The 25756-nt window shown below is 39.6% G+C and overlaps 1 protein-coding gene across 1 annotated transcript; it reads right to left on the bottom strand.

Moving 5' to 3' along the window:
* Positions 1 to 21: 21 nt before the first annotated feature.
* rapgef3 (Rap guanine nucleotide exchange factor (GEF) 3) lies at positions 22 to 24473 on the bottom strand. Its single transcript, XM_080497203.1, is given in 28 exon segments — positions 22 to 647; positions 2622 to 2693; positions 2830 to 2884; positions 3004 to 3068; positions 3534 to 3621; positions 3894 to 3944; positions 4045 to 4135; positions 5379 to 5560; positions 5925 to 5945; positions 5951 to 6049; positions 6753 to 6850; positions 6993 to 7130; positions 7547 to 7622; positions 7746 to 7776; positions 7860 to 7942; positions 8057 to 8194; positions 8396 to 8487; positions 8581 to 8669; positions 10368 to 10474; positions 10631 to 10777; positions 10877 to 10953; positions 11287 to 11347; positions 11632 to 11716; positions 11880 to 12057; positions 12974 to 13095; positions 13187 to 13293; positions 19983 to 20027; positions 24177 to 24473. Coding segments are annotated over 28 exon segments (2601 nt in total). The 5' UTR covers positions 24261 to 24473; the 3' UTR covers positions 22 to 528.
* Positions 24474 to 25756: the final 1283 nt, after the last annotated feature.

The raw sequence follows: 25756 nt of genomic DNA on the forward strand, positions 1-25756 counted from the left end.
GCCTTCATTGAATACACATGACTGGGAAAATAATTTATTTGGGAAAAAAAAACACTTTGTAAGAAGTCATATGTATTTTGTCCAAAATGAGCAGATACAATATATTAGTTTTAATGTGAAAACAATTGTGCACAAAAAAACTGACCTCATGTGATTAGCTGTGGCACAGATGTGTAATGCGTACATATTAGTGCAATTCTTCCAAAAGTATAGAAATTGTCACAGTGAATGCAGTTTGACACCAAAGTGAGCTGTACATCTTGTAAGATAGCTTTACAATACAGAAACGCCAGAGTGGTGGATGAATCTTGTGTCCTGTGAACGCAGTCAGATGAGCATTGGAGGTCATTCCTGTGCACGGCGCACATTTTCACTCTCAATGCTGGGCTGCGCTTTTCTCCTTCGGCGACGGCGGATATCCAGTTCACTCCACACATCTATCTTCCTCCGCAGTCCACTGCCTGGGCCATATTTTGCTACAGTCTTGCAGAATTTTACTGTACATCTGTACACGTCCACATTGATGTCCTAGCATTCGATTGTCCTTGATAGCTCTGTCAGCTTGCGCTGGTTGTCGATGACCTTCAGGTTTTGAATGTAGTGCCGGATGTTGGTGGGACTCCGCAGGGGGAGGGCGTAGTCCGAGTCTGCTCAAGAGGAAAGTATGTTAGCTCTGAGAGGTAGTGTGTACTTAAGAGCAAATACTTCATTAACGCTCTTCAGATTTACAAGGAGTATTTCCTGTACTTTACTTGGGTATATGGGTTTCAGATGGCTTTTTAATTTTGATCCCGTCATTTAACTGCAAACATGTATCTTGTACCTTCTACTCTTTACATCAGACTTGCAATTCTCAGTTGCTCGATTCTCTTGAAAAATGCAGGCTGATTAAATGTATAGAAATTAGTTTGTTTGATTTCATTAGCAGCTATAATCCTTAGAAATTAGAATTTGGTACTTTGTATAAACATTTTGTGATCCTCAAAATGACCAATCTTGCAGATCCATGCCTTCCATTCATTCTTTTTTTTTTTTTTTTTTTACCAAATTATTTAATTCAGCATTGTTTGACAATTGCATAAACTTGTATTCAAGCTTACAGGAAAGTTTACTGCATGCAAGATGTTTGGGCTATGGGAGGAAACCAGAGGACCTTGGGAGAAACCCATATATGCACAGATCAGGTGGCACATGCAAACTCCACATTTAGGCTCAACTAATCGAGAATATTCTCACTTATGAGAAGGAATGACTTTATTTTACGATAATGTAACAAAACTGCCCCTTTACTGGTTTGAGCTTCTTCAGATGACGACATGAAGAAAGAGGACGAAACAACACAAGAGGAACTTAAAACAAAAGAGCAGTAAATAGATATAGGGTAAACAAAAACACACCGTACAGTTTCACGTTTCAGTAAAAACCTGACAAAAAATGTAACCATGTAATGCAGGCAAAATAAAATCCGACATCATAATAAATATGATGGCTACGTCATTTGCAGGGAATTATTCTCGCCTTTGTAGGAACCATTTATTATTGTTTGAAGGTTGTTTAATATATTTAGACATGTTTTGTTGTTGCATCATTTGGACAACTGGTGTCAGTAATCAGGCACATATGTAGAGGGCTTAGGTCACAAGAAGAGAAGACACAGGTCAGGCAGGGAGAGGGCACACAGTTCCCACCAGACCAGGAACAGCCAATGAGAAAAAATATACAACTTACTGCAGGAAAACCCTGGTATGTTTATTATCTACTTTCATAAACTATCAACTAAACTGCAAGTCCAATTTCTGTTTCTGGGTCTGCAATGGCTCACTCTTGCTCTACCACTGTAGTAATGGTTAGAACTGGGACATTGAAAATCTGTCATTACAGCTTCTGCTCTTGAAGTAAAGGACTCTTGATTGTTGCTCTTCAATTTAGGCACCATCGGCCAAAGCTGTTTTGAGATCTCTCTCTCTCTCTCTCCGTCTCTCTCTGTCTCTCGCTCTCTCTCTCTCTCCAATCAATCATTACTATCAGGTGCGTTACCACAGATCGCGACCTAAAACATGCAGGACACCATGAGCAGACCTGGAAAACAGTTACAGATATAGATGCAGCACTTCATCTTCACTTCATCATGTGTTTTGTGCTTTTGGGTAAGCTATTTAAAATATAACTTTTTATTTGTGAAACAAGAAGTTTCAACTTGTCTCATGTATTTGATTCACTGTTGTTCATCAGTTCTGTCCCAAAATACACTCTCCCAGAACTGCTGAGCATGATTCGGGAATAAAGATGATATCTCATAACCTCATGAGAAACAGGTTGCACTTTCACTGTTTTTAGCTTTCACATAGTTTTATTACTTTTGCTCTGTTATATTTATCTCATGAAAACATTTGCTTGCCTTGACATAAGAGCTAAAAATAAAAAAAATAAAAAATCTGCCAGGTTTTTACTTTTTCTTATAAATTTAGAAAGTGATATAATTGTGACCTAAGTTGATGATGGGCATTGAGTTACGATCTGCATCACTGCTAATTTTTAAGCTGCTGAATTCACATTATAGAAGGAAAAAAAAATATGTATTTGTCATTTTAACTGGGTCTTTACTGATACTGCACACTTACATGTGGATATGCGAGTGGCCGGTCCTTCCAGAAACATCCGATCAGCCAGGCCCCTCTGTGGAGAGGAAGGCACTGCGGGGGAAACAGAAATCTCATTTACCTGATTCAAAAACCGGAAACAATGAATTTAACTCCACATTCCTCTACAACTGCTTGGTGCTTTCCTGGATGTATACAGTGTATGAGCACTGTGTTGTTCATCACTCACCGTATGCTTGGCTTCTGCATCCTCGTACAATTTTTACTGTCTTGGCAAGCATCCGCTACAACAGTAGGGGATAAATAAGGAATGATAAGTTGTTGTTTTTTTTAACTTGGCATACTTTTTAAGAGAAGAGTCAAGTTTGACAATATTAGAAAATATATTTCAAAGTCTCCATACCATCTTTTCAAAATTGACCAGCTTGTCAATGTAGTTTGGGTTTCCCTCATGGATGAATGTCATGTCTGCATACAAATACAATCAAGATTATAATCCCATCAGTCAGTCAGTTGACGAACCAACAAATTGTCAATTTATGCAAAGAAAATGAATGTAATTGCATTGATTAAACACACCAAATGCATAAATAGACGCAAACAATCATATTGTAGGAGGGAGTTTTAACCAGCCACAGACAGCCATATAATTATGTGGATTTATGTAAATTGTAAAAATTTGTTCAAATCAAATAAAAAAGGACTGTTCTTGTAACAAAGTACAAATAAAATTAAGAATTGCACTAGCCTTTAATAGATTTTATTTAAAATAACATAAGCTTCGATACTGAAAATGGCAAAACACTACATAAGAACTAGACTAAAAAGTGTCAATATTCGGGCACTATTCGAGTGGTTTAATCGGGATTGTAATTGATTTATGACTGACTGACTGACTGGTTTTCTGCTTTCTTATGTTGTTTTCTTGTTTACCTTTGAGAAGCAGAGGCATGAAGGGGATGTAAGGAGGACTGAGCTTAGCCACTGCCAATCTGTACGCTCGGTGGTTACGTGATGGATCCTGAAACAACCAGAAAGACATTAATTAAGAGGTGAGTGGCTTCTCTGTGTTTTAATGCTTAGACTTATTGTATACAAGAGCGCATTACCAGTTTAAGGTAAAATATTTATCGAGGAAGAAATTGGACATTAATGATGGACCACTGGACTGCGGCAAAACGTTGGCAGGAAAATGTTTTAAAAATAATTATAAAAACGCAGCGCGTTTGCCTGCTTCAGCAGTGTGTTGGTCATAGTCACTGAAAGAGATGCGTAACAAAAAAACAAACTTACCATCAGCCTCTCATATGCACAGTAGATTCTTTTTGTCTTGCTGGGTATTCTCTTTTACAAACAAGAAAAAGGTTAAACAAGTCATTCTCAAAGTCTTTGGCAAATGCGACACATCTCAGTTATGCAAGTGCTGCGTTGGGGGATTTCTCACCTCCCACGTCTTGTACAGCCTCTGCACTGCACTGTTACTGAGGCCAAACATCACAGCAAAAAAGGAATTGAGATTCTTCTGTTCCTTTAATCTGTGGCAAAGAAAACACACAAAGCGCTGAACCTCCGGGTGTCAGAATGACTGGGAGCTCATTTTGTGGACCATGTGTGACGTTTTAAGGCTGGTTTATTGTTTGTGTGGTAAACGTAGCGCTGCACCCCTGAAAATGACGCACCGAACTACGGTTGAACTTGCAGGCTGATGGTAATGGAAGAATGCTTACATGCTGATAGTGTGTAGGACATAGTAGATAAGTTTTGTATATTATCATACTGACATCTCCTCGGTTACACTAACACCCCCGTATTTGTGAAGTGTGACAAAAAAAAATGCAATTTGTGAAGCACTATCCCCATCCTGTAATGTTTGATACATGATGCAAAAATGTGAATAAATATGCATTTAATAAATGCCGAAGCTTGAAGAGAAACTACATTTTAAGAAAAATCGTGTTGCCAAACAAGTGCAGCAGTTGCAGGCTATAAATAGATTTGCTGTGGATTTTGAAGTAGATTTTGAAGCCTCCTTCATGTTCACTCGAGCTTTGGCAATGGAAACAATTTGGAAATAAAAGGGTTATCGCTACACAGCTGATCTACAATGATCACATCATTTTTAAGGCAAACTGATGAAATTATTAAAAGAAAATCTCGTATCGGCTTACTTAACTGTAGTCTGGATAAAGCTAGTCGAGACAAGTACAAGGCAAAAGAAAATCTGCATGACTGCAGTAGATGAAGTCATCTCAATTATTGTAATAAATCCTATTAGAAAATGATCTCTTTCACAGTATTATTTTTTCAGTCATGTCTGACCCTTGATTTGTAACTAACTTGATTCAAGATGTGATCCAACTAAAACTTGACTAATATTGTTCATTCATAATCAAACTCTGCCTTTTGACTCCGACTGAGGTTGTTATTATCAAACAAAATCTGTATTGCATCAATATTTTGAAATAACGCTCATATATTTGTAGATATTGGATTTGTTTATTTACGTGTCAAGCTGTAGCACGTTTGGAGCAATGCTGTAATGGATTTACACCTGGGATTAATAAAGTCTTTCTTGTTATTTTGGAGAAAATAATTCTGTCGCTATCAGCGAGGCATTCCAACTCAAAGAATCAAAATCCTCCATGTTTTGGTTGTCTTCTTGCCCCAACACGCCTTTATATATAAACTGTGAATATGAGCCTGAATCATTGTTTTACAACATGTCCACGATTGGACTTGTCCGCCCTGCATTTTAAGTTTCAGGATCTAAATTCTTACACTGAAGCAATCTTGATGAACTTCTTGAGCAAAATGGCTCGCTTCACCAGGTCTTCACAGAGGCAGAGCTCCGTCACCACCCAGTACTGCACCTCGTTGAAGCGCCGCACAAACCGCTCCAGGTTCGCAGTGGTGGCACCTGGAAATTTGTGACGGCCGAATATGTAGTAGACGAGCTCTACCTGGAGAGATGAGAAGAGATGGACGATGAGTCACAGTGATGGACACAAAACTGTGAACAAAAACAAAAACCAACAGATCTGACGAGCACAGAAAGGCATCAACATGTGACAGCAGGGAAACATCTGGCATGCAGGAAGCAGACCAAATGATCTCATGGCAAAGATGGTGCAGTCGGATAAAAAACAAAAAAAGTCAGGCGTGTGACTCGGTCGCGTCTCCAACAAAATGATGTCCAGTCCTTTGTCAGTTCCAGCCTCCGAAACGTTCATGTTTAATGACAACTTGAACTTGGTGAAGTCAGTAATGTGCAAATTAGCTTTTGCCTCGATCAAGGTCAAACTTGGTCATAAAGTACCAAGTTACCTCGTGCATGGCCTGTGACATTTCCAGTCATAATTAGCGAGTTCATTGGCAATGTCTTTGGAGCCCATATGCTCGAGGATGTCAGTAGTTCCTCGCTCTGGGCCCAGCTGTTCTCTCAGGGGCGACTGGGAGGAGAGAGAGAGAGAGAGAGAGAGAGAGAGAGAGAGAGAGAGAGAGAGAGAGAGAGAGAGAGAGAGAGAGAGAGAGAGAGAGAGAGAGAGAGGAGAGAGAGAGAGAGAGAGAGAGAGAGAGAGAGAGAGAGAGAGAGAGAGAGAGAGAGAGAGAGAGAGAGAGAGAGAGAGAGAAGAGAGAGAGAGAGAGAGAGAGAGAGAGAGAGAGAGAAGAGAGAGAGAGAAGAGAGAGAGAGAGAGAGAGAGAGAGAGAGAGAGAGAGAGAGAGAGTATTTTGTAACTCCTTATTTTCAAAATAACAAATTAAGAGTTCACAACGATCATAGAAGTGATGAAAAAAACAATTGCGCAACACACTGAAATCAGGACTACTTGTGGAAGGATTTAAATAAATGACAAAGCATAATATAATAAGTAATATATAAAATTAATAATAAATAAATATTAAATAATATAATAATAAAAACAACACAAAAAACTGAATATAATTGCAGTTCCCATAAAAAAAAAAAAACTAAATAGATGTACAAGAGTCATGTTTGAAAGCCTTTGTAACAACACATTACATTGTGACCTTTTGATCCAATCACAAGATTAGATTGTGAAATACAAGCAATTTTAATGGATTATCAAATTATTTCAACCAAAACAAACACGCAAATGTTTAAACAAAGCAATGAAGGAATCTTCTGCTCACCAGCTGTTCCACCTGACTGCTTGGGCAGATGAATAATCTCTCATTGAGTCCCAGAGCGGTGTACACTGCCGTCGCATCCAGCTTCAGCTGACCTCTTTCTGTGTTTGTTCACAGAGAAAAACCAAGAGCTCATTGTCAGAATAATGAATCCATGAATATCAGCACTAAATCTTCAAGAATTTGACACACAGGTGTGTTTACTGATCTAATATGAAAGTGCGATGAATCGAATAGTCTCACCTCCCGTAGAGTTCATTTTGACCAGGATGTGATCTCCTCCAGGTTTGACGACTGCTGACATCACATCCTGTACAGATGTGTTAACGGGGAGCATCACGGTCAGAGGTTTGTTGTCTGGTCTGAAGATCTCGTACAGCACTGAGTCAAGAGGGAACAGAAATCCAACTGTTAACATATGCTCATGACGCAATCGTTTGTCAATATCAGGACAGTCATTACATTCCACCCTCACAGAAGCACAAGCCTTCCTCTTTAAGTCCAAATAACCAGTCACTTTTTGTTTGTCATTATTAAAGTACTTGCACTACTGCTTTATGCAAAATATTAAGAATTTAATTTGAACAACGTTTCCATTTTCAATTACTAAATTAACAATACCACTTTTTAAAGAAGCAACTTGTAACTTTAATCGTGTTCTTTTTCAAACCTCATAAATGACCATATAGATGCAAAATATAGGTAAACTGTTATCTGAAGTAAGTATGAACTTATATATACGATTTAATAGAAACGTTTTGAAACATTATTCTTGATATGATGTATTGTTTACCCACCTTTATCCTGTGCTCTGATTGACTGTAACCTTCCTACTGGCTCCTCGCAGTTTGAGAACCAATCAAATTGCTGATTCTGTCAAAAGTGTCAGAGATTCAGCAGATCAGTGACATTAACTCATTTTCTCATCACAACATGTCTCAGATATAATCATCTAAAGCCTGTTGATTTCAGTCCTGCTGGAAATGTGATGCTTACCCGACTCAGTGACTGATATCCATTCTCCAACCTGGGAGCACATCGATCAGCAAATATCAATATTAGCTGGTAATGACTTAATTAATAATTTTTTTTTTAAATGACAATATTTACACTCTTGTTCTTCTTCTTTCTCGAAATTGTTCCTTCAGCACACTGAAGAGACGGTAATCTGCTGCTACGTCCTTCTTTATTCTCTGTTTCAGACCAGAAAATAGAGCATAAACGAAATTGTTAAAAAATACTACCATCAAATTGACAGAATTTTGACACATTGTGAAATGAGACTCGTTTTATTAAAGCTTTTGTACCTCCAAAAACTCAAATGCAATGTGATCCTCTCTCAACAGAAGGCCAAACAGTGCCACCCACTGGCCAATGAGCTTCACTACCTTCTGCTTGGTGTTGAGAATGTAGGCAGCTTTCTCCTGATCCGAGCCCTCGGAGAGCTCTGCCCGGTAAGTGCAATGCCAGTTAAGGACCCATAAACACACACATACAATGGATAGCAATACCTAAGGTAGAAATTCTATCCATTACAATGACATAGCAAGTTTTAAATAATTGACATCATCATCATCATCATCACATCATCATCATCCTGGGCTCCAATATTTTCAGCACAATCATGACCGTTCAGTATTTTGAACCATCTCAGGATATTGGTGCAGTAATGCAGGACACAGATGGATGGAGGGCATGAAGACTTTGTGGGTGAGGAGGAAATCACTCACACGGGGATCTGCAGCAAACATCACACAGTTGTCTGAGTAGTAAACATGGGCTTGTTTTTGTGGAATCAGAAAAAAAAGGGTAGATTTCAGGAGATTCCAACCTATAGCGTCATTTCCGTTGGAGTCCAGCTTCACTGTGTCCAGCAGGTGTTCCAGGATTTTCTCAGGTGATCCTGACATAACTGTGTACCTACATAGAGCGTGGCAGAGAGGAGGAGACCTTATTCATCTTTTTTTTTGTATGGCTCCCTGTGCATGCTTTCAGTCTATGGCTCGGAATTAGAATATTAAACTATACTTCGTTATATTAATGTGCTTCAATCCCACAAAATACTTTTACAGCCTCTATCCAGGTAATATATAAGAGTAAATATGAGTAGTGAGGCAGCTATGCTGATGGGTTGGTTAAACCATTACACAATGCTTTCACTAACATTTACTAATTGTGACTAAACAGACATGCGCAAACAACAATTAGTGCTTTCATATTCAATATACACAGATTGACGTGTTTGAAAAAATCGGATTAATCGCATCCCTTTCACTTGAGGCATTATTTGACAATAAACAGCTTCTTTTACTTTCATAGTAATATGATTGTTTTTACTTAAACATTGAGACTATTTGCTAATACAAGAATAAATATTAAATATTTTAGAATATAATGGTCTATTATGCATATAAAAGTCCTATTTTAAGGCATTTAATTATAATACATATTTATTATCTATTCATAGGGTATGAATAAAGTTTGATTTTCAATTCTACCTATTATTCAAAATGTACTTCCAACGTCAGATGCTTTTTGATCTCTGTGGAAAAGATACTTCTCTGTATTTAACCCTTCGTATGTATAGTTAACTTAACCTACACATATTTGGAGCAGTAGGCTGCCATAGTTCAACACCCAGGGACCTTTTGGGGGTCATGGGTCTTGCTCAGGGACTTGGAGTAATAGGATTCAAACCAGCAACCAATGGTCTACAATGCAACTGTATGATACGTAGATTTGCAAATTTTCCAAGAAAGTTCCTCGAGGCAAGACGTCGAGGCACGCCGGTACAATATAAAAGAGTAAGCAGAATTAGAAAGTTAAATACAACTAAAACATCATAAATATATTCATAGTTGAATCTCAGTGCCGGCAGGTCACCAATGTGGGTCGATGAGGAAAGCCTTTAACCTCTGCTTGCATCACTGTGGTGACCCTGGGAAGGAGCAGCCAAACTGCACCATTGAATTAAATAAGTAAATGCATCATGGGAACTTCTATACGTATTTCTATTTCTTCTATACCTATACGGTGTTATTGGTTTGTGCAAATACTGAGTGATAAGAGCAAACTAAAAGAGGCTGTGGATGTAATCGTATCTTAGTTCATCCAACAGGATCTGTTTACAGCACTCAGTAGGATGGTAGCAGTATATCACTGCAGTGATATTCGCAAAATTTATGATTCTTACTGAAAACACCAGACCCGATCGCGTATGCTGTGTCTGTCATATTTACTCTACAACTAAAGATGAGGAACACTTTCTCTGATGGCGTTTTTATAGGGTAAATCCTGTTTCTCTGATTGGACAAAAAAAAAAGTGTAATGTCATAGAATGAAAACATGTGAAGTAGAATGTGTATGACGAAAGCTAACATTGACATTATCCATCTTCATGTTTGCTAAAATCATTCAAGACAAGATAACAAGTCCGTCCACAAGGCAGGGTTAAAGTCCATGCTTTGTTTGTGAATGCCATAGAAACTCTAAGACCTTCACCACTGCAATGAATAGATGTGCATAGCAATGCTTTGGTATTATGGCAGTGTTTACTCACACCCATAATGTGTGTGAATGATTGGAAGTCGACATGTGATTATAAGAGGAGTTTCTCACTTGCTGTTGTTTCCTGCTCCTCCCTGCCCTCTTGAGTCGGCGCTTTTCTCCAGCACCAGCACTGCCATACCATGCTCCTCCAGTCGCACTGTGTTTGCCTCCACATCCTGTATGCAAAATAGGAGTTGAATCAAATATTAGGTTGAATTATTACTTAAAAAGAAGCGCATAGTTTACAAAGCAATTTATGGTGTAAACTGTACATCACTTTCTTAGTTCTGACATCTCAAAAACCGTGTTACACATGTTGTAATAGGTCAAACCTTGAGGATCCGTATGAAGTCGTGTTTATCGACTCGGAGAAAATGGCAGTTGTCCTCTCTCAGGATGATGGTGGCAGCACGAGGTGCATCATTCAGCAGAGCGAGCTGCCCAAAGTCCTCGCCTTCATGCAGCGTAGTGACCAAACCCTGGGAACACAGTCTCTTTCTTTCAGCCACCAGATGCCACTTCCAAAGCACTATATTAATGATCACTGGGGAGATTTATTTCATTTGGAGCCATTTTACCTTCCCATGCGTGATCACGTTTACAGAGCCTTTCCAAATGATGTACCACGACGTGCCCTTGTCACCCTGACTGAACACTGCGTCGCAGAAAAGGCATTAAGCACAAACAGTCATTTACACGTGTCTCTCTCTGCACGACTAACCATGACAATCAGGCTTACACGGCACCTTCTTATAATGTGCTTTATAATGCATGAATGTCATATGTGCATGCTGCACATAATCCAAATGTTACACTGCACATAACATGTGAGAGGCGTGTTGCACATGAGAACATGTTGGGGGTGTATTTTTCACCCATTTGCACATCTGTGCAATGTGTTGCTGGCTACACAGTGAAGTGCTGTGTGATTCTGTGTGTGGCAAGGCTCTGCGCTAAGCTCCAACGTCAGCAAAGCTGTCACACTCACAAACTGTTCCTGCCTTGGCGTGCGATTCAAAGACCAGCACTGCTGCCAACTCCTTACGCACCTATGGGCACAAAAGAGCATTGATGACTATTGTTAGACTGCCGCGTTGTCGTCTGGGTATTAATTGTTTTCAAACTGCTTCAAGAACAGGAGCAATTTATTCAACAGGTGGGTTGTTGAAGGATAGGAAATAAGAATGTCATTTATCAATGTCAATTATCATTAATTAAAACAATTTATATTGCACCACTGTATAAGCAATGCATGCCAATAAAGTTGATGAAAAGAATCCATCCATCCGTCTGTATAAATAATGCGAGAAGGAGCCAGTAATGTGTGACTAACAGAGGTGGAGAGATGAGCAGCAGCCTTGACATGGAGCAGCTCCTCATAGATGACCTCCAGGTCCTCGGCACTTCTCTGACTGGGACTGAATAAAAGAGAGGTCAAGGCAAGGGATTTCGTCAGCCATGCAAACAAATGATTTCATCAAGCCACACCTTAAAAGATCTATTGAGAAGGAACCTCCAGCCAAAGTGATCCTATACACATAACAGGTATTATATTGAGTAATCATTAATAAACAGACGGACCCCTTGCGCAGAATCATAGTGAGCAGTGCGTCGGGGCCCAGCTGGGACAGCAGGGACAACGCTTCCTGCAGCTCGTCCTCCGAGTCCTTTTCATTTGTTGTGTTGTTCAGGCCAAACTCTGACTCCTGGAAGCGGTAGAACTGAGTGTCCTTGTCATGGAAGTTCAACTCGTGCCTTACTTGATAGAGGCAAAACAAAGAAGAAACAAAAGTGAGTTACATGACAGAACAAACGAACATTAAAACACCGAAAGTGAACATTTACTGGAGCTCGTTTTTGTTTTTCCAGACAGAAACTGATTTAAAAACCGAGAATAGCCGGATAAATGGAAATGAGCGCAAACGCTTTCTGAGTGACTCCCGTCATTTGATGAGGAAGCATTCCTGTCCTGATTGAAGTGGTCTCTCTCAGGAAGACGGCAGAGCAGAAGTGTTCAGTGAACACTCAACTCAGCAAGAACACATCAGAGAGCTTGATAGTGCCAATCACTACATCTCCAAATATTTCAACACTTGAGAGATATTATTGAATGTAGCCTGAAGGTGTTATCGTCAGAGTATATTAGTGATGCTAAACATGACAGAATTGAAGGCTGGTGGTCTATTTCAACCTTTGTCCAACAATTTGAATGTGAATCTGTGGTTCAGTTTATCTGCTGCCCAGAAGACACATTCCTTCAATTTTCGCAATTCATTTCTTGACAAAGACGCAGGTTTAAGCTCTTTACGTAGGTGTTGAGTTTACTGTGTCTTTAACACAGCAATCTCTGCACACATATATTTAAGCCACCAGAAATGGTATATTTAAAGTAAGTGTTGACAATTATTGGGATTGAGAGGCAACAAACAGACGTTGACCTCTGCTTTTTTTGTGATTTGTCCACTGAAATTCATGGTAAGAAACCTGCTTATTCACATTTACTACATACATTTTTAATCACCCACGCAGTATTTAAACATTATCTATATATTTTGATTTTTAAAATATGTTTATGTGGTGTTTTGAACTTTTATATAATGTAGATAACCACATTGTATATTTTTCACATTTATACTGAGGACTGTGTTTCAGTCTCATTGCGTGAGACTTCTTACCATGAACAAGAATTCCTTCGTCCACCAACACCTGCCACATTCCTACTGCTTGACTTCTTGATTGGAGGCACTCATTCTGTCTCATCAACCACTCCACAAGCTCTTTACCAGAGCAGCACTGTCTGGAAGAGAAACCATTCCAAGTAATTTCATGCTGAGGATTAAAAAAAAATAAAAAATAGGAAAAGGAAATCACATGAGCAGTGGAAGTACCTGTATGTTTTGAGGTGATACTTTCTATCTCGAATCAGACCGGGGTTCCTCTCGATCATAACACTATATACTGATCTCGCTGCCTTCACAACACGATCTGAAAGGAACTACATATAGAGCCATAAGAAAGAAAATAGGTTAAGTTGGCAAACAGTGCTTTTTTTAAAAATTATTACCCACAGACACATTTTGTGGTGAGAAAGGGAGACAGAGCAGGAGGATCAGTAACACAGGAGGTCTTGTTTACTGAAACAGACGACTCCTGTGATGGCGACAGACCAAAGTTAGCAAAAGAAACAAATGTTCAAGCAAATGTTGTGTAAGTGGAAGAAGAGAGGGTGACGGTGGGGGAGATTTCAGACAGCAGGAGTGGAGACTTCTGTAGGTGTCGGGGTGAAGTGTGTGTGTGTATGTGTGTGCGTGTGTGTGTGTGTGGTTTTCTGTGAGGTGAGAATGTGTTATAAATGGCTGCGCTAGACTCTCCCACACCTCAGCGAGTTCCCAGGCTCTACAACTAACTTTGTGGCTGGCACGCTGCAGAAACACACTTTCACTCTCTGACCACCTTCAACGGATTTCCTTACATTCTTTCCACCCTCACAGCCGCTAACACACACACACACACACACACACACACACACACACACACACACACACACACACACACACACACACACACACACACACACACACACACACACACACACACACACACACACACACACACACACACACACACACACACACGCTTCTGTCACTTCAGAGAAACAAGGAACGTCTTTAAAAGAAGAGCTTCTCTTACTTTAGAGACCCCATGACATGAAAAAACACCAGTTCTTGTAATATGAGTCTAACAGTGGTGGGAACTTAATTTCCCACAGGGGCTGAGCCATAGCTACAATATAAATCTGCTATATGTGAATGAATCTCTTGATAGAAAGTTGTTTGTTACAGAATTTTGCCAAGGTACTGTACCTGCTTTGCATTAGTTTTCAGTTACTCTGTGTTCAGTTTGGTGAAAGAGACTCAAAAATGTATCATTTAACATTCATATTCTCCACAAAATAAATGTGACCAACAAATTGAGGAAATGTGTATTTTGATACATATCATTTAGGTCCGTAGGGCTATTATTCAGTAATACAGTAAAGATGTGTAACTTTAATTGTTCATTCATTTATCAACTTCCTGGCCTTTTTCAATTTAGGGTTAGGGGATGTTGAAACCAACCCCAGCTGACAACAGGTGCAGGACAAATGGCCAGTCATTTGGAGGGTAAATGCAGGGAGGTGGACAAATGGACAGTCCCAACTATAGTCAATTTAGAGTCACCAATTAACCTCACATGATTGGTTTTGGACCGTGGGAGGAAACTGTAGTACCTGGATAAAACCTACACATGCACAGGGAGCACATACAAACTCATATATTGTAACTATGAAATAGGACTAAGAATTTGGGGCACACCTATTAGTTTAGAAAATAAATATTAAGTATTTTTTAATCAAAAATAATTTTTCGTATTCGACTTCAGAGAACTCCTCCTGCCTTCAATGGCATCTTCTTTTCTCTGTCTCATAATCGTCAACAGCAGCAGCGGCTTCAAATATCAGCGAGAACCAACATAAACGTACATTTCTCGTTCAATTCAAATGTCAACTGACACTGTCAATCATGTCTGGAACCCAAGTCCCCAGCTTTGTAGTGTATTACCAGATATGAAGTATGTAAATACCAGGAAATCGAATATCGCTTGGTCGTTGCTTCATTAGGTTATTAACCAAAACCATCCTGAACCACAAGCCTGCAGCTCACAGATCTTCTGTATTTTTTTTTAATCACGGCTCCTTAAAACTTTGACAAATGTGGGTGCAATTAACCTGTTTTTTTGTTGTTGTTGTTGTTGCCCTGCAGAAAACCTGTCAAAGGAAGTCTTATCTCTCAGATTGAAGGGATAAATGTGACATTATATTGTGAACTTAAATATGTGTCACATCCTACTATTATTCAACTGCACTTGTCATTGTGATTGGTCAATGTCTTGTGTCAGCCCAAGATAAGCTGACCATAAATAAAACCTAAAAAAGAAAAAAAAAATATTAAAAACAAAACAAACACCTCTGAGAATAATCGAAAGTGCAGTGAGGACAGGCTCATTTGCTTTCAGTGCCAGAGATGCTTGTTTACACGACATGTTTGGTGTGTGTGTGTGTGTGTGTGTGTGTGTGTGTGTGTGTGTGTGTGTGTGTGTGTGTGTGTGTGTGTGTGTGTGTGTGTGTGTGTGTGTGTGTGTGTGTGTGTGTGTGTGTGTGTGTGTGTGTGTGTGTGTGTGTGTGTGTGTGTGTGTTTAAAGTGACATTTAAAAAAGTCACTTTGAACAAGCTGAGACAGCTAAAACGGTTTTAAAAATGTCAGCACTTTTTTATTGTAGTTCCTTATTTCATGAATCCAACAGGAGATGCAGTTTTGGTACATATATACGAACGACTGTTCATCTATGTCCTGCAGCAGAAAGAGCTGCCGTTTCCCCAGCACCTCTCTCAACAGGCACTGCAGGATTATTTCTTATTATTTCCTTTGCAGGCTGTTCATTGGCTGTCCTGCCCACATGGACCAATCAACTTGGAGAAACCCACATACTCCTTTATCAGCCTGTTTAGCTCCTTGCTTTTACTTGATGGCTACAAGCTGGTTCAGACATTTGTACTTTTAGTAAAGTTGTGTATGTGGTGGGAGGTCGGGATTGTATATTTACTCTCCAAACACTGCACAGAGGAGGGTTTTTAGTAAACACTGATTGATTGTTTTTTGTTTCCAAGCCATTTTGCTGACCCCGTTTTTTTTTTTTTTTAATCAATTTAATTGATTTAGTCACAACCTTTGTCACTCCTTTTTTTGTCAGTCCAGCCCTTATTATTCATTTTGGACATTTCTTCAACAATATAAGAAGAAATCTTTAAATGAAATCCAAGTCTCCCTTTTAAAAGTCTTTTCCTTTTGTTTTGATGGGGTTCTTTTTAATGGGGTTGTACTTGCATGTAGAGACTATCCTTGGTTTGAGTCTGGTCTTGGCAGCCTTTGTGGAGAGTTTGCATGTTCTCCCTGTGGACATATAGGTTCTGTCTAATTTTTAGCTCAAGTTCTTTTGGCCAACATAAAAACCCAAGTCAATGCAAATGTGTAAACACATCTAGGTCCGTGCAATATAGATAATACTATGACTCACTCTGTTGGGCCTTTAAGCCCCCCCCAAAAAACAAAGCCACTGATGCTGAAGCACAGCTTATGTAATAATGTGCTTTGTTTATCTCACCTATCCCACTTCAGGCTTTTCACATTTCATGCTGGCCTTTCATTAGAGAGGGGGAAAAAACAGTGTGGTATCCAGCTGCCACCCAACAATATTGTTTTAATGACTGACAGCAAAATGAACTTCAGTTTACTCCTCCCTGTTTGACTGCCACCCCCCCACCCCACCCCAAAAGGTCTCCTGCACATCTTGTGATTACACGAGTGACTCACACAGTTGCCTGTTTGTGCTTTCAGTTTTCCTCAAGACATTCTCTTTTAAGATGCGGCTTTGAGATTCACTCAAAACCTGGTAATCACCGAATTTTTCCTCTTTTTCCTCTCCAGTGTAATACGGCTCACTCTGAACGTAAAGCCCACCCACTGATATTTGACCTCTTTTCTGACCTCCACGCGTCAATGGTCGCAAATATTTCACGTGCATGTTTCACATGATGTAATCGCACTAGATCAAAGTTCACATAAAGTTATTAATTGTGTATAACTATAACTGATTGCTTGGGGTAACACTGTACAACATGCAGTTCAACCTATCTTCCCCACATTGGCCTCTTCCCAGGCCTGACATCAATGGAGTAAATGTGCCCTGAGGCGTCTACTATGCCCAGCTGGAGTAATGCTGTCTAGAGGTCACCAGTATTCCCAGGGGCCCATTTCCCCCTGGGAGTCCCATCGGCACATTCTCAGGCATGTCAACTCCCCAACTTAATTTCTTGATGAGGCGGTTTTCCATTGCCTCACCCATTTCTTACAAAAACAGTATCACAGGCCATAATTTACTGAAAGGCCTGCTGTTTGCTGATGAACCTGACAATCTTGTTAACAAACAGCAAATTAAATAATTGTCGAATATTTCCAGTTCTTCTCCTGAACTCTGTGGCTGTCTCTCTGTGGTGCATTGTGCATTGTAGATTGTCTCCAAGTAGGCCATCTATGTATGTTATCTAGGAACTATAATACAAGGGCAATTGTTCCAGGTGGGTCAAATAACAGAGCAAATATGTTTCCCACAGGTGCGTCAATTGAGTACAATATACAGCCAGCCAGTGTGCAGCAAGCAGCTCTGATGTGTGGACCATTTGTGAGCTTTAAACAAGCAGCCGTAACCCATTTTATGACTGGGGTCCATCCTTCTGTTGGGTTCAGTTTACAGCCAAGCGCCTTTATTAAAAAGTGCCTTACAGTACTCAACTTCACATTGATTTACACTCAAACTTATATGATCTTTATCTACAATCCTATCTTGTAAACAATGGCTTTCTGAACAGCTGTTATTCTGCCTGGAAAGTTTGCTCAGACATTATTAAACAGGTGCTTGGTCACGATCATCTGCTGGATGGAAGACTAGAGTACTTTCATCACAGTATCAGTGCATCGTCTATTTCTTCAGTTCGCTACCTGGCGTCTGGGACCCCTAGAGATCACTAAAGTTATATCACTAAAAGATATAACTTGGACACTGCCCATTACTTTTGATTTGAAGGCTCCTGCTTCCAAGCATTGGTGTGTGTCCACTGGCGTTTGGCTTCACTGTAATGTTTTGACAAATCAGACATCGTATAGGAGTTCTGCTGCATTTTTAGATTAGATAATCTAAAAAAAAAGTAAGTCAAATCAGCCTATTGATCTCCGTTTGACTTTTCTAACTTCGAGTCAACCCCTGCCTTTGAAGTTGATTTGATAGAATCGGATGAGCTGACAATGACTACAGCAATATGTCACCTATGGTTGGGTTTCTTTTCGGTTTCTTCTGCTGTCTGTGACCCCGGTGAGCTGTGTGATGTGTGTGAGGTGCAGCCCGAGAGGAGGAATACTGCGTGAGTTGACAAGTGTACTTTCCAGAACAGGATGAATTGGGGTGAGCTGGGATTAGACAGTGAGGTTAGTGAAGATGGTGAACGCTAAAGGACAACATGTAAACGCCACACAGCGATGTCCTGAGGCTGGAATCCAACACAGACTTTCACAAGTTAGAAGAAACAGTACAAGCCTGTTAAGCAGCATTGCTTCCCACAAACATTACATAACATAAATGCGTTTTGGGTTTTTTTCAATAACACAGCCATTAAGTACATTTTTTTTCTGTATTCGTGTGTAAACAGGAAAATAATTTATTTGACATGTAAAATTTGCGGGCCAATAAATCTGAGCTTATTAAAACAGTATCTGGACAGTTCTACAATGTATGACATTCATCGGGTCTTTTGGGAGCAAACACTTACTAAGCAACCAAACAAAACTCCAAGAGTTTTATTACACCAGTAGCTAGTAATCGTAGTTTAAAATAAATTCCCAGAGAGTGATGATTAAGGAGTTGTTTTTTTTCTGCTCTTCTATTCTTCTGTTAGCAGGAGAACACTGAACCTAAACTGGAGTGACTTTCCATGTCAGACCTTGTTATCAATGATTTAAAGGCCCCGTCCTTAGCATGCTGTCGAAGACGCTGAGATAAAGCAGTGCCAGTGGCCTGGACTCGGCGAGGTACGACTCCAGGAGGGTGGGGAGGGTCAATTAACTTTGTGCCTTGGAGTGTCCTTTAGACTCCTTATGGCTGCTCGCCTCTGCAAGGAATGTGTTTTTTAAGACTCGCTTGAGTAGTAATGCAGGATATTATAACAACAGAAGAACGAGTTCAGCAGTTTAAGAGGATGCAAACGCTGCAACTCTGGATGATACCAGAGGTCAGTGAATCTGAAAGCCACCAGCGCGAGATGTGCCAACTCCTGTCAGAGTGTGGTTAAACATTTCAGAACGGATGACATGCTTGACACATAGCTATTCATAATACTGCTGTTTTCATCTCTTCTTAATACAAAATATACTAAAATTATTCACTTTGCTTATTTTATATTGGGGTTTTTTCTTCAAAAGATTCTCAAAGAAACGGTCATTGCTCTGTCTTATTTCATGCATCATATTTACATGCAATTTGACATCAGTTAACATCGCAGCATTTGATTCCAAACTTTCTTGCAAAGAGCTGAGTTCAGTTTCAGTTGCTTCAGTTGATCACAAGACTGCAAACGGGAACAGAACAGAGTGGATGCATCAAGGAAAAATTTTCCTGCACTCATTCTGAGAATAAATAAAACAATTACAACGCATTTCATTGGCAAATAAACAATGAACTGCATGCCCAGAAGCAACACTGTCGAAGAGGGATCTTAAAAGAGCTTCTATAAGTGACAAAGACAACATTGGAACAGAGTTTATGCCCGCTGCCCACAGCCATGTTGAAAGTCTGAACTCGGCGTCCTGGAAGCTAGACCAAGCTTACCCTCATATCAACTTGAAGTGAGCAAAACTTGTCTGTGCCATAAGACTACATGTATAGACATAGGCTAATAGTAACAATAATAATCAAAACACACTAAAAACAACTGGGAATCCCGAGCTCTGTTGCAATGGGAAGGCACCATGAGGCTTTCCTCAAGTTCAGCTGGAGTTTAGAAACATCACACACCGAAGCATTTCAAAGCCTACACACCTGCTTCATAGTATCCTTGGAGTTCAGAGCCTCTGGCAGCGGCGTCTAGGAGAAACAAAAGAGGAGACTTTATTCCCACTGAGCCATTTTTGTGTATGCCAAAGCCTTTGAAATAAAGCACACAACACTTTGAAATTCCACAACAATGAGCAGGACTGGTTTGTGATGGCGACTGTGCTGTGGTTGCATCAAATAAACTGATAAAAGCAATCCAGATCCAACATGTCATTATTTTCTTTTCAGTGGGATGGAGGTCAAAACAAATACATTATCTCAGCCACTGATGCCTTAACATTTTCTTCATCACTGTGTGTGTGTGTGGGTGTCAAGTGTGTGTAATGAGATGGGAGGAAAGAGCACACAGACATCACAAAGACAAATGCATTGCTTGTTGTTTCACATTTTGTAAACTTTTCGGTCTTTTTTTTTCCTTCATGTGGAGAAAATGCATTCGAAAGCCCAAATTATTTGGAGACAAACTGTACTGCAGCTGCTACCTCAAACACGTAAGTGGAATTGCGTATTATTTCTGGAGATTCTTGCCCTCCCAGCATTCATGGAAGGTAAATCCTCCCTGACATCTACCAAACCGTGGACAAACATTCAACATTCCCATGTAGGACCTTTGGCCTAAGCTGTACTTCCTCTTTGTCATTTGGCCTTTATGCTTTTATGACCATCTTGTAGCTGTTTTTCTGTGCCCATATTCCCAAGGTAATCACATTTGGTGGATCTACAGACCTATAAAGATTTCAATCAAGGCAATTGTGAATGTCAAATCATTTTATTGTGACCTCTGAGTTCTACTTCTGTACTCTTCAAAAAGGAAGGTGAAATGAATTTATGGGCAGCAGATTTCAAATATTACACTTTATTAATCAATGTATGGTTTGCCAGTGTAATAAACATCAGTCTCCTTTTTGTACTGTGTTGATAGATTGCATGAGACTGTTAGATATGCAAGCAGATCACATGACACGACAAGACATACATGAGCTGACTGTCAATCTTTGCTTGTGACAAAGGGTTCATGTCATCGAAGTGCATCGGTGTCCTGCTGCTTCTGCAGACTTTGTGGCATTTGTGTCGCATTCTATGCAGTCAGCTGTGTCGCATGATCCCAGCTGAGATGGCAGACTGCCAAGGGTTGTAACTCCCTCATAAAAAGCTCATTAGCTCTTATGGAAAGCTTTGGTCAGGAGCTCACGGGGAAATCAATGTTTATCAGAATTTATGACCCTGATATTTTTGGGCAGTGAAGAGCACTTGACCAAATACACTTCCCATAACAACTTAGGTCATGACAGTTTTATCAGTTAAGAGTCCATCCAGGTGCCACATGTGCCTTCTAAGTAAACCAGAAATGTGGAGAAACCAGTGTTTCTGCAGGTGTGATGACGGACACGATAGCAAACCTTTTTAACCTCTGAAGCTATTTGTTCAACTTTGCTTTCTTTCTTTTTTTCCCCCCACGAAGTCAGTGAAAGGCACTTGATTTTGGTTGTATTTGAGGTGTTTGTCTAATGCACTCTGTTCAAATGGGTTTGAAAGATTGGACACCATACAGAGGCCAATTAACTGAAACATTGGGTATTACCAAGGCTGATATAAGTACGGAGTTACAAAGCGAAACAAGGCAGATCACAATGTGTTTGTGCCACTTCATAAAAAGACAATAATGGGCAGTTTTTCTTTGTTTACGATGCTGGCACTAAAGCGCACATTTGGCTCTTTTGGGAATAAAAAACAGAAAGAGACAACGGCCCTCCAAATTTATTTTATGTGCTACTAAAACCCCACTGTGAGGCTATAAATGTCAGTTATATACAAGTACTGTGTTCTTCAAAATATAACTCACACTCTTTTTGTGTTGTTTTGTTTTGTAGTTTTGAAGTACATCCCATTTGGGACCAATAGAAGGCACTATATGACAACATAATTCTGCTATAATAGTGTGACCTATAGTCTAGAAAATATGGTATTATAGAACTGTCCCTTGCTTTTAAACTAATAGTTCACTCACTGAGTACAAAGAATAGACAAACGGCCGCTCTCCGACAACAATTACATGTAACAAACTGACTAAAACTGCATTAGTTTTCAATGCACCAGTAATTTAATAATGATTTTACTCCAATGTTACTTCCAAACATTGTCGTAATTCAACAATGTGTGGCTTTTTAATGTTATTTATCTGTAATGTATAAGATGTCCTCAGCAAAATAAAATCACGATGGTAACGACCTGCTGATGATTTGTCTTTTTCAAAGTGGCAGGTTATTAGTGTCGGACAATTTAGCACATTGGTAGTTATCAATACACTCGAGAGTGAAGCTACTGATATTTTTAAACCTATGATCACAGCTAAAGGCTTTAACTTGTAAAAAACCTTTAGTCAGATAAATGATCATTGAGTCAGACATATATTTTCCAACCCAGGAGTGCCAAACTGAATTTAATTCAGGGTAAACAATATGCAGTGAAATTTGCAAAACCTGAACAAAACTTCAAAGAAAAATCAACTTCACCTCAGTAACATGTCATATTTATCACCGTCTCCTGGTGCGAAATGCGGCGCTATGTGCTACGCTATACCCACATCTCTCACAAAAACACAGATCCTGAGTGAATACATGAGGTACAGTGGTTAAGTTAAAGTTTTCTTTGACATTTTTACCCTGCAAGTTCATTTCCACAGGCCTGGCTCGACCCTGTGGTGGGCTGTTTTTGAATTAGCTGTGATACATTTCACACTTTTGATGTAACTTAACATCCTCTCTGCTTCCGCATACTGTCAGTGACCAGTGGATTAAGAGAAGGCATCAGTGTGTGAGAAGCCCGATGGGTGATGATGCTATCACCTTTTAGAATGACTTGGTGTGTATAGTTTATTTATTGTAAATCATCAAATATAATCAATAATTAGCATATGATTGCAGATATTTCTAGACACAGTTGCGATTTATATCTGATGTCCTTCTGATAATTAAAGACCAGATATATTTATATCTTGAGAGGTTCTGTTGGACTTTTCCTCCCCTTTGCACATTCTTTAAAACCCTCTTCTGTGAAATGAGTGGGGGTGTTTCACGGAAAGTGAACAATAAACAATACACTATTTATAACTGTGTTTAATATAGGAAAAAAAAAACCTGAGTCTCATTACCTTCCTGTGTCCCCACACCCGACCTGCTAACACAATAGAGAAACTACTTCAGTGGACTTGGAGGCATTCTTGAAATATCTGCAGTGTTTTGCTCAGAGGGACTGAACTGTGCTGCCGTTGTACACATGTAGTATTCACGTCTTATAGTAATAGTGGAAGTCAAGTAATAAGTAAAAGCAAGAGGCATACACTACTTCTGCAGTGGAAATCTTGATTACGTTTTCCTAATATTTGATGGATATCGTTGTGGAGATATTCAAGCTTTAGCATGATTGCTTTAAAAGGTTGAGGAGGAGCTAATTTGAACTATTCTATATGCACATGATTATTTTCAGAGTGCATCAATAAGGTGATTGTGTTTAGGATTAACCCAGTGTTTGGTTCATTGAGAATCAGTTCGAACTATTAAAATAATTGGAAATGACACATTTATGAGGCTGCAAAACACCTTCCACAATTATATGAATGGCTGCACATTAATTTAATTTCAACTGTATCAGCTGATCATTTCTGTGTATACTGTGGTTCTCTTTAAGTAGATGGGGTCCTGTGTCTGTCTGCCAAAACAGAAGCTTCAAGTTACTACTGCTGTTTAATATTTGTGTAAATAGTGAATTCAAAACCTAACATTTCACTTCATGTCACAGAAGAAAAAAAAATGTTCAGCAGCATCTGACACACTTAAGTGCAGGTTACTTGGTTACATGATACCACTGGTAAGTGACAAGCACAAACCTTATGCTGGCTGCTTGTCACTTCAACAAAAACAAGCCTTTTAGGGGCTATTAATCCACAATGTGCTAGACAATTAAAATACAGATAATATTATTTTAGAGGCTACAATTTTCACAAGATATGGAAAGTCAACAAGTGGAGTTTTATTTTGTTCTCAAGCATAAGATTCGCCACGTAATCGTTTTACTTTAAATCACTGAAGGCCATACACGTGCATGATCATCATTCTTATAGTACGAATAAAGAAATGCACAATATGTCTTTAACTATGTGGAAGCATTAAAGCTGCGTACCCAGCTGATCCCCCGTATGGTCGGTGTTTCCAGTGAGGAGCGGTCCGGGAACACTTGGTAATTGTGAGTCCGAAACAGATGCATCTTGTCTCAGATCAAAACAAGCGACAAACAAGTTTCCCAGTCGGAGGATCTGCACACGGGGCTCGGCTCGGCGCCTCCTGACAATATCCAAAGCGCAGAGACATCGCTTCAGTCAGCGCCTGATTTCTGCACAGCACATCCCGTTACTCCGCATTTTGTACCCACAGAACACAGGGTGGGATTCTGCTTTCACTTTGGTCACTGCATCCAAACCCGCCGGTGGTCCGCCTCAGAGAAGAGGGGCTGCGTAAAGCTCCGGCATCCCTCACGACAGAGGCGCACTTCGCTGAGTGCGTGAGCACTTTGGCACTGGCCAAGAGGAAACAACACGGAGAGAGAGAGAGAGAGGGGGGGAGGGAGAGAGAGAGACAGAGAGAGAGAGAGGGAGAGAGAGAGAGGAAGGAGCGACTTCTGGCATTTTCCCCTCCTCATAAATGACGTTTGATTTATTTAGCTCCACGTGCTTGTATGCAGGTATAGGCTTCATATTTAGTATCCTTTTTTTTTTTTTTTTTTTAGTTTAACTTTGAAACGTGTCAGTAAACAACACGTATATATCAACAGAAGGCAGAGAAAACGGCACTCAAAATATCTAATCTGTACAAAGTGCATTTTAGAAAGATTACAACAGTAAAGTTAGTTTCCCCCACAGGATCGTGGCAAAGCCAAAACACTATCTCAAAATGTTAGAATGTTTGTTAAGATCACGTGATTGCGACAATTAAAAACGAAACAAATGTTTAACTTCTAAGAGTTGAATGAAGAAATAAGTGGGGGAAAAACAAACTTTTTAGTAATATTCATATTATTTTGCGGATTATTATTGTATTTCCCGTGTATTCATATTGTATGTCATGCTTGCAGTTAGACTATAATACTGATCGAATAACAAGCAGACCTAAATAACCTAAAGCTCCACTAAAGTGTCACAAAAACTTTAGAACAATACAACTCGAGGCACATATATAGGATAAACAGATTTATGGAAAAACAAGTTAAGAATGACATCCACTTCCAATGTTAGTAACTACTAGTAACTTCCACACATTGTAAGGAACTAACAGGTAACACTTGCACGACACTGACTGGTTAACTCATACAGAACTAAACAATAAATAATGTATTCATAATAAATGATATTTGACGAAACTTCAGCTGTACGTAACATTTAATGAGGACTTAAAAACTGCACACTATTAAGGCATCATATCCATTCATTTCTTTTTGTTTTTTCACACACATACACACACACACACACACTGAAGAGACTTGCATAGTATTGAACTTCCTGTTCACCTGACACCGAGTTCAACAACACTTGTTCAAGGGGACTAATTGTTGCATGCAGGCACTAAATAATCTGGTTGGTTCAGTGCAGTAGTTGAGTTGAGAACAGCCCCCATGGAGTGTAGACCTCTGCATACACACTTATCAGGCCGTCCAGCTGTCTGGTTCAGCTGGGTCTGCCGGCGCAGATAAATTGCTTCAAGGGCAGA

Source organism: Blennius ocellaris (assembly GCF_963422515.1).
Source record: "Blennius ocellaris genome assembly, chromosome: 5".
Classification (NCBI taxonomy): domain Eukaryota; kingdom Metazoa; phylum Chordata; class Actinopteri; order Blenniiformes; family Blenniidae; genus Blennius; species Blennius ocellaris.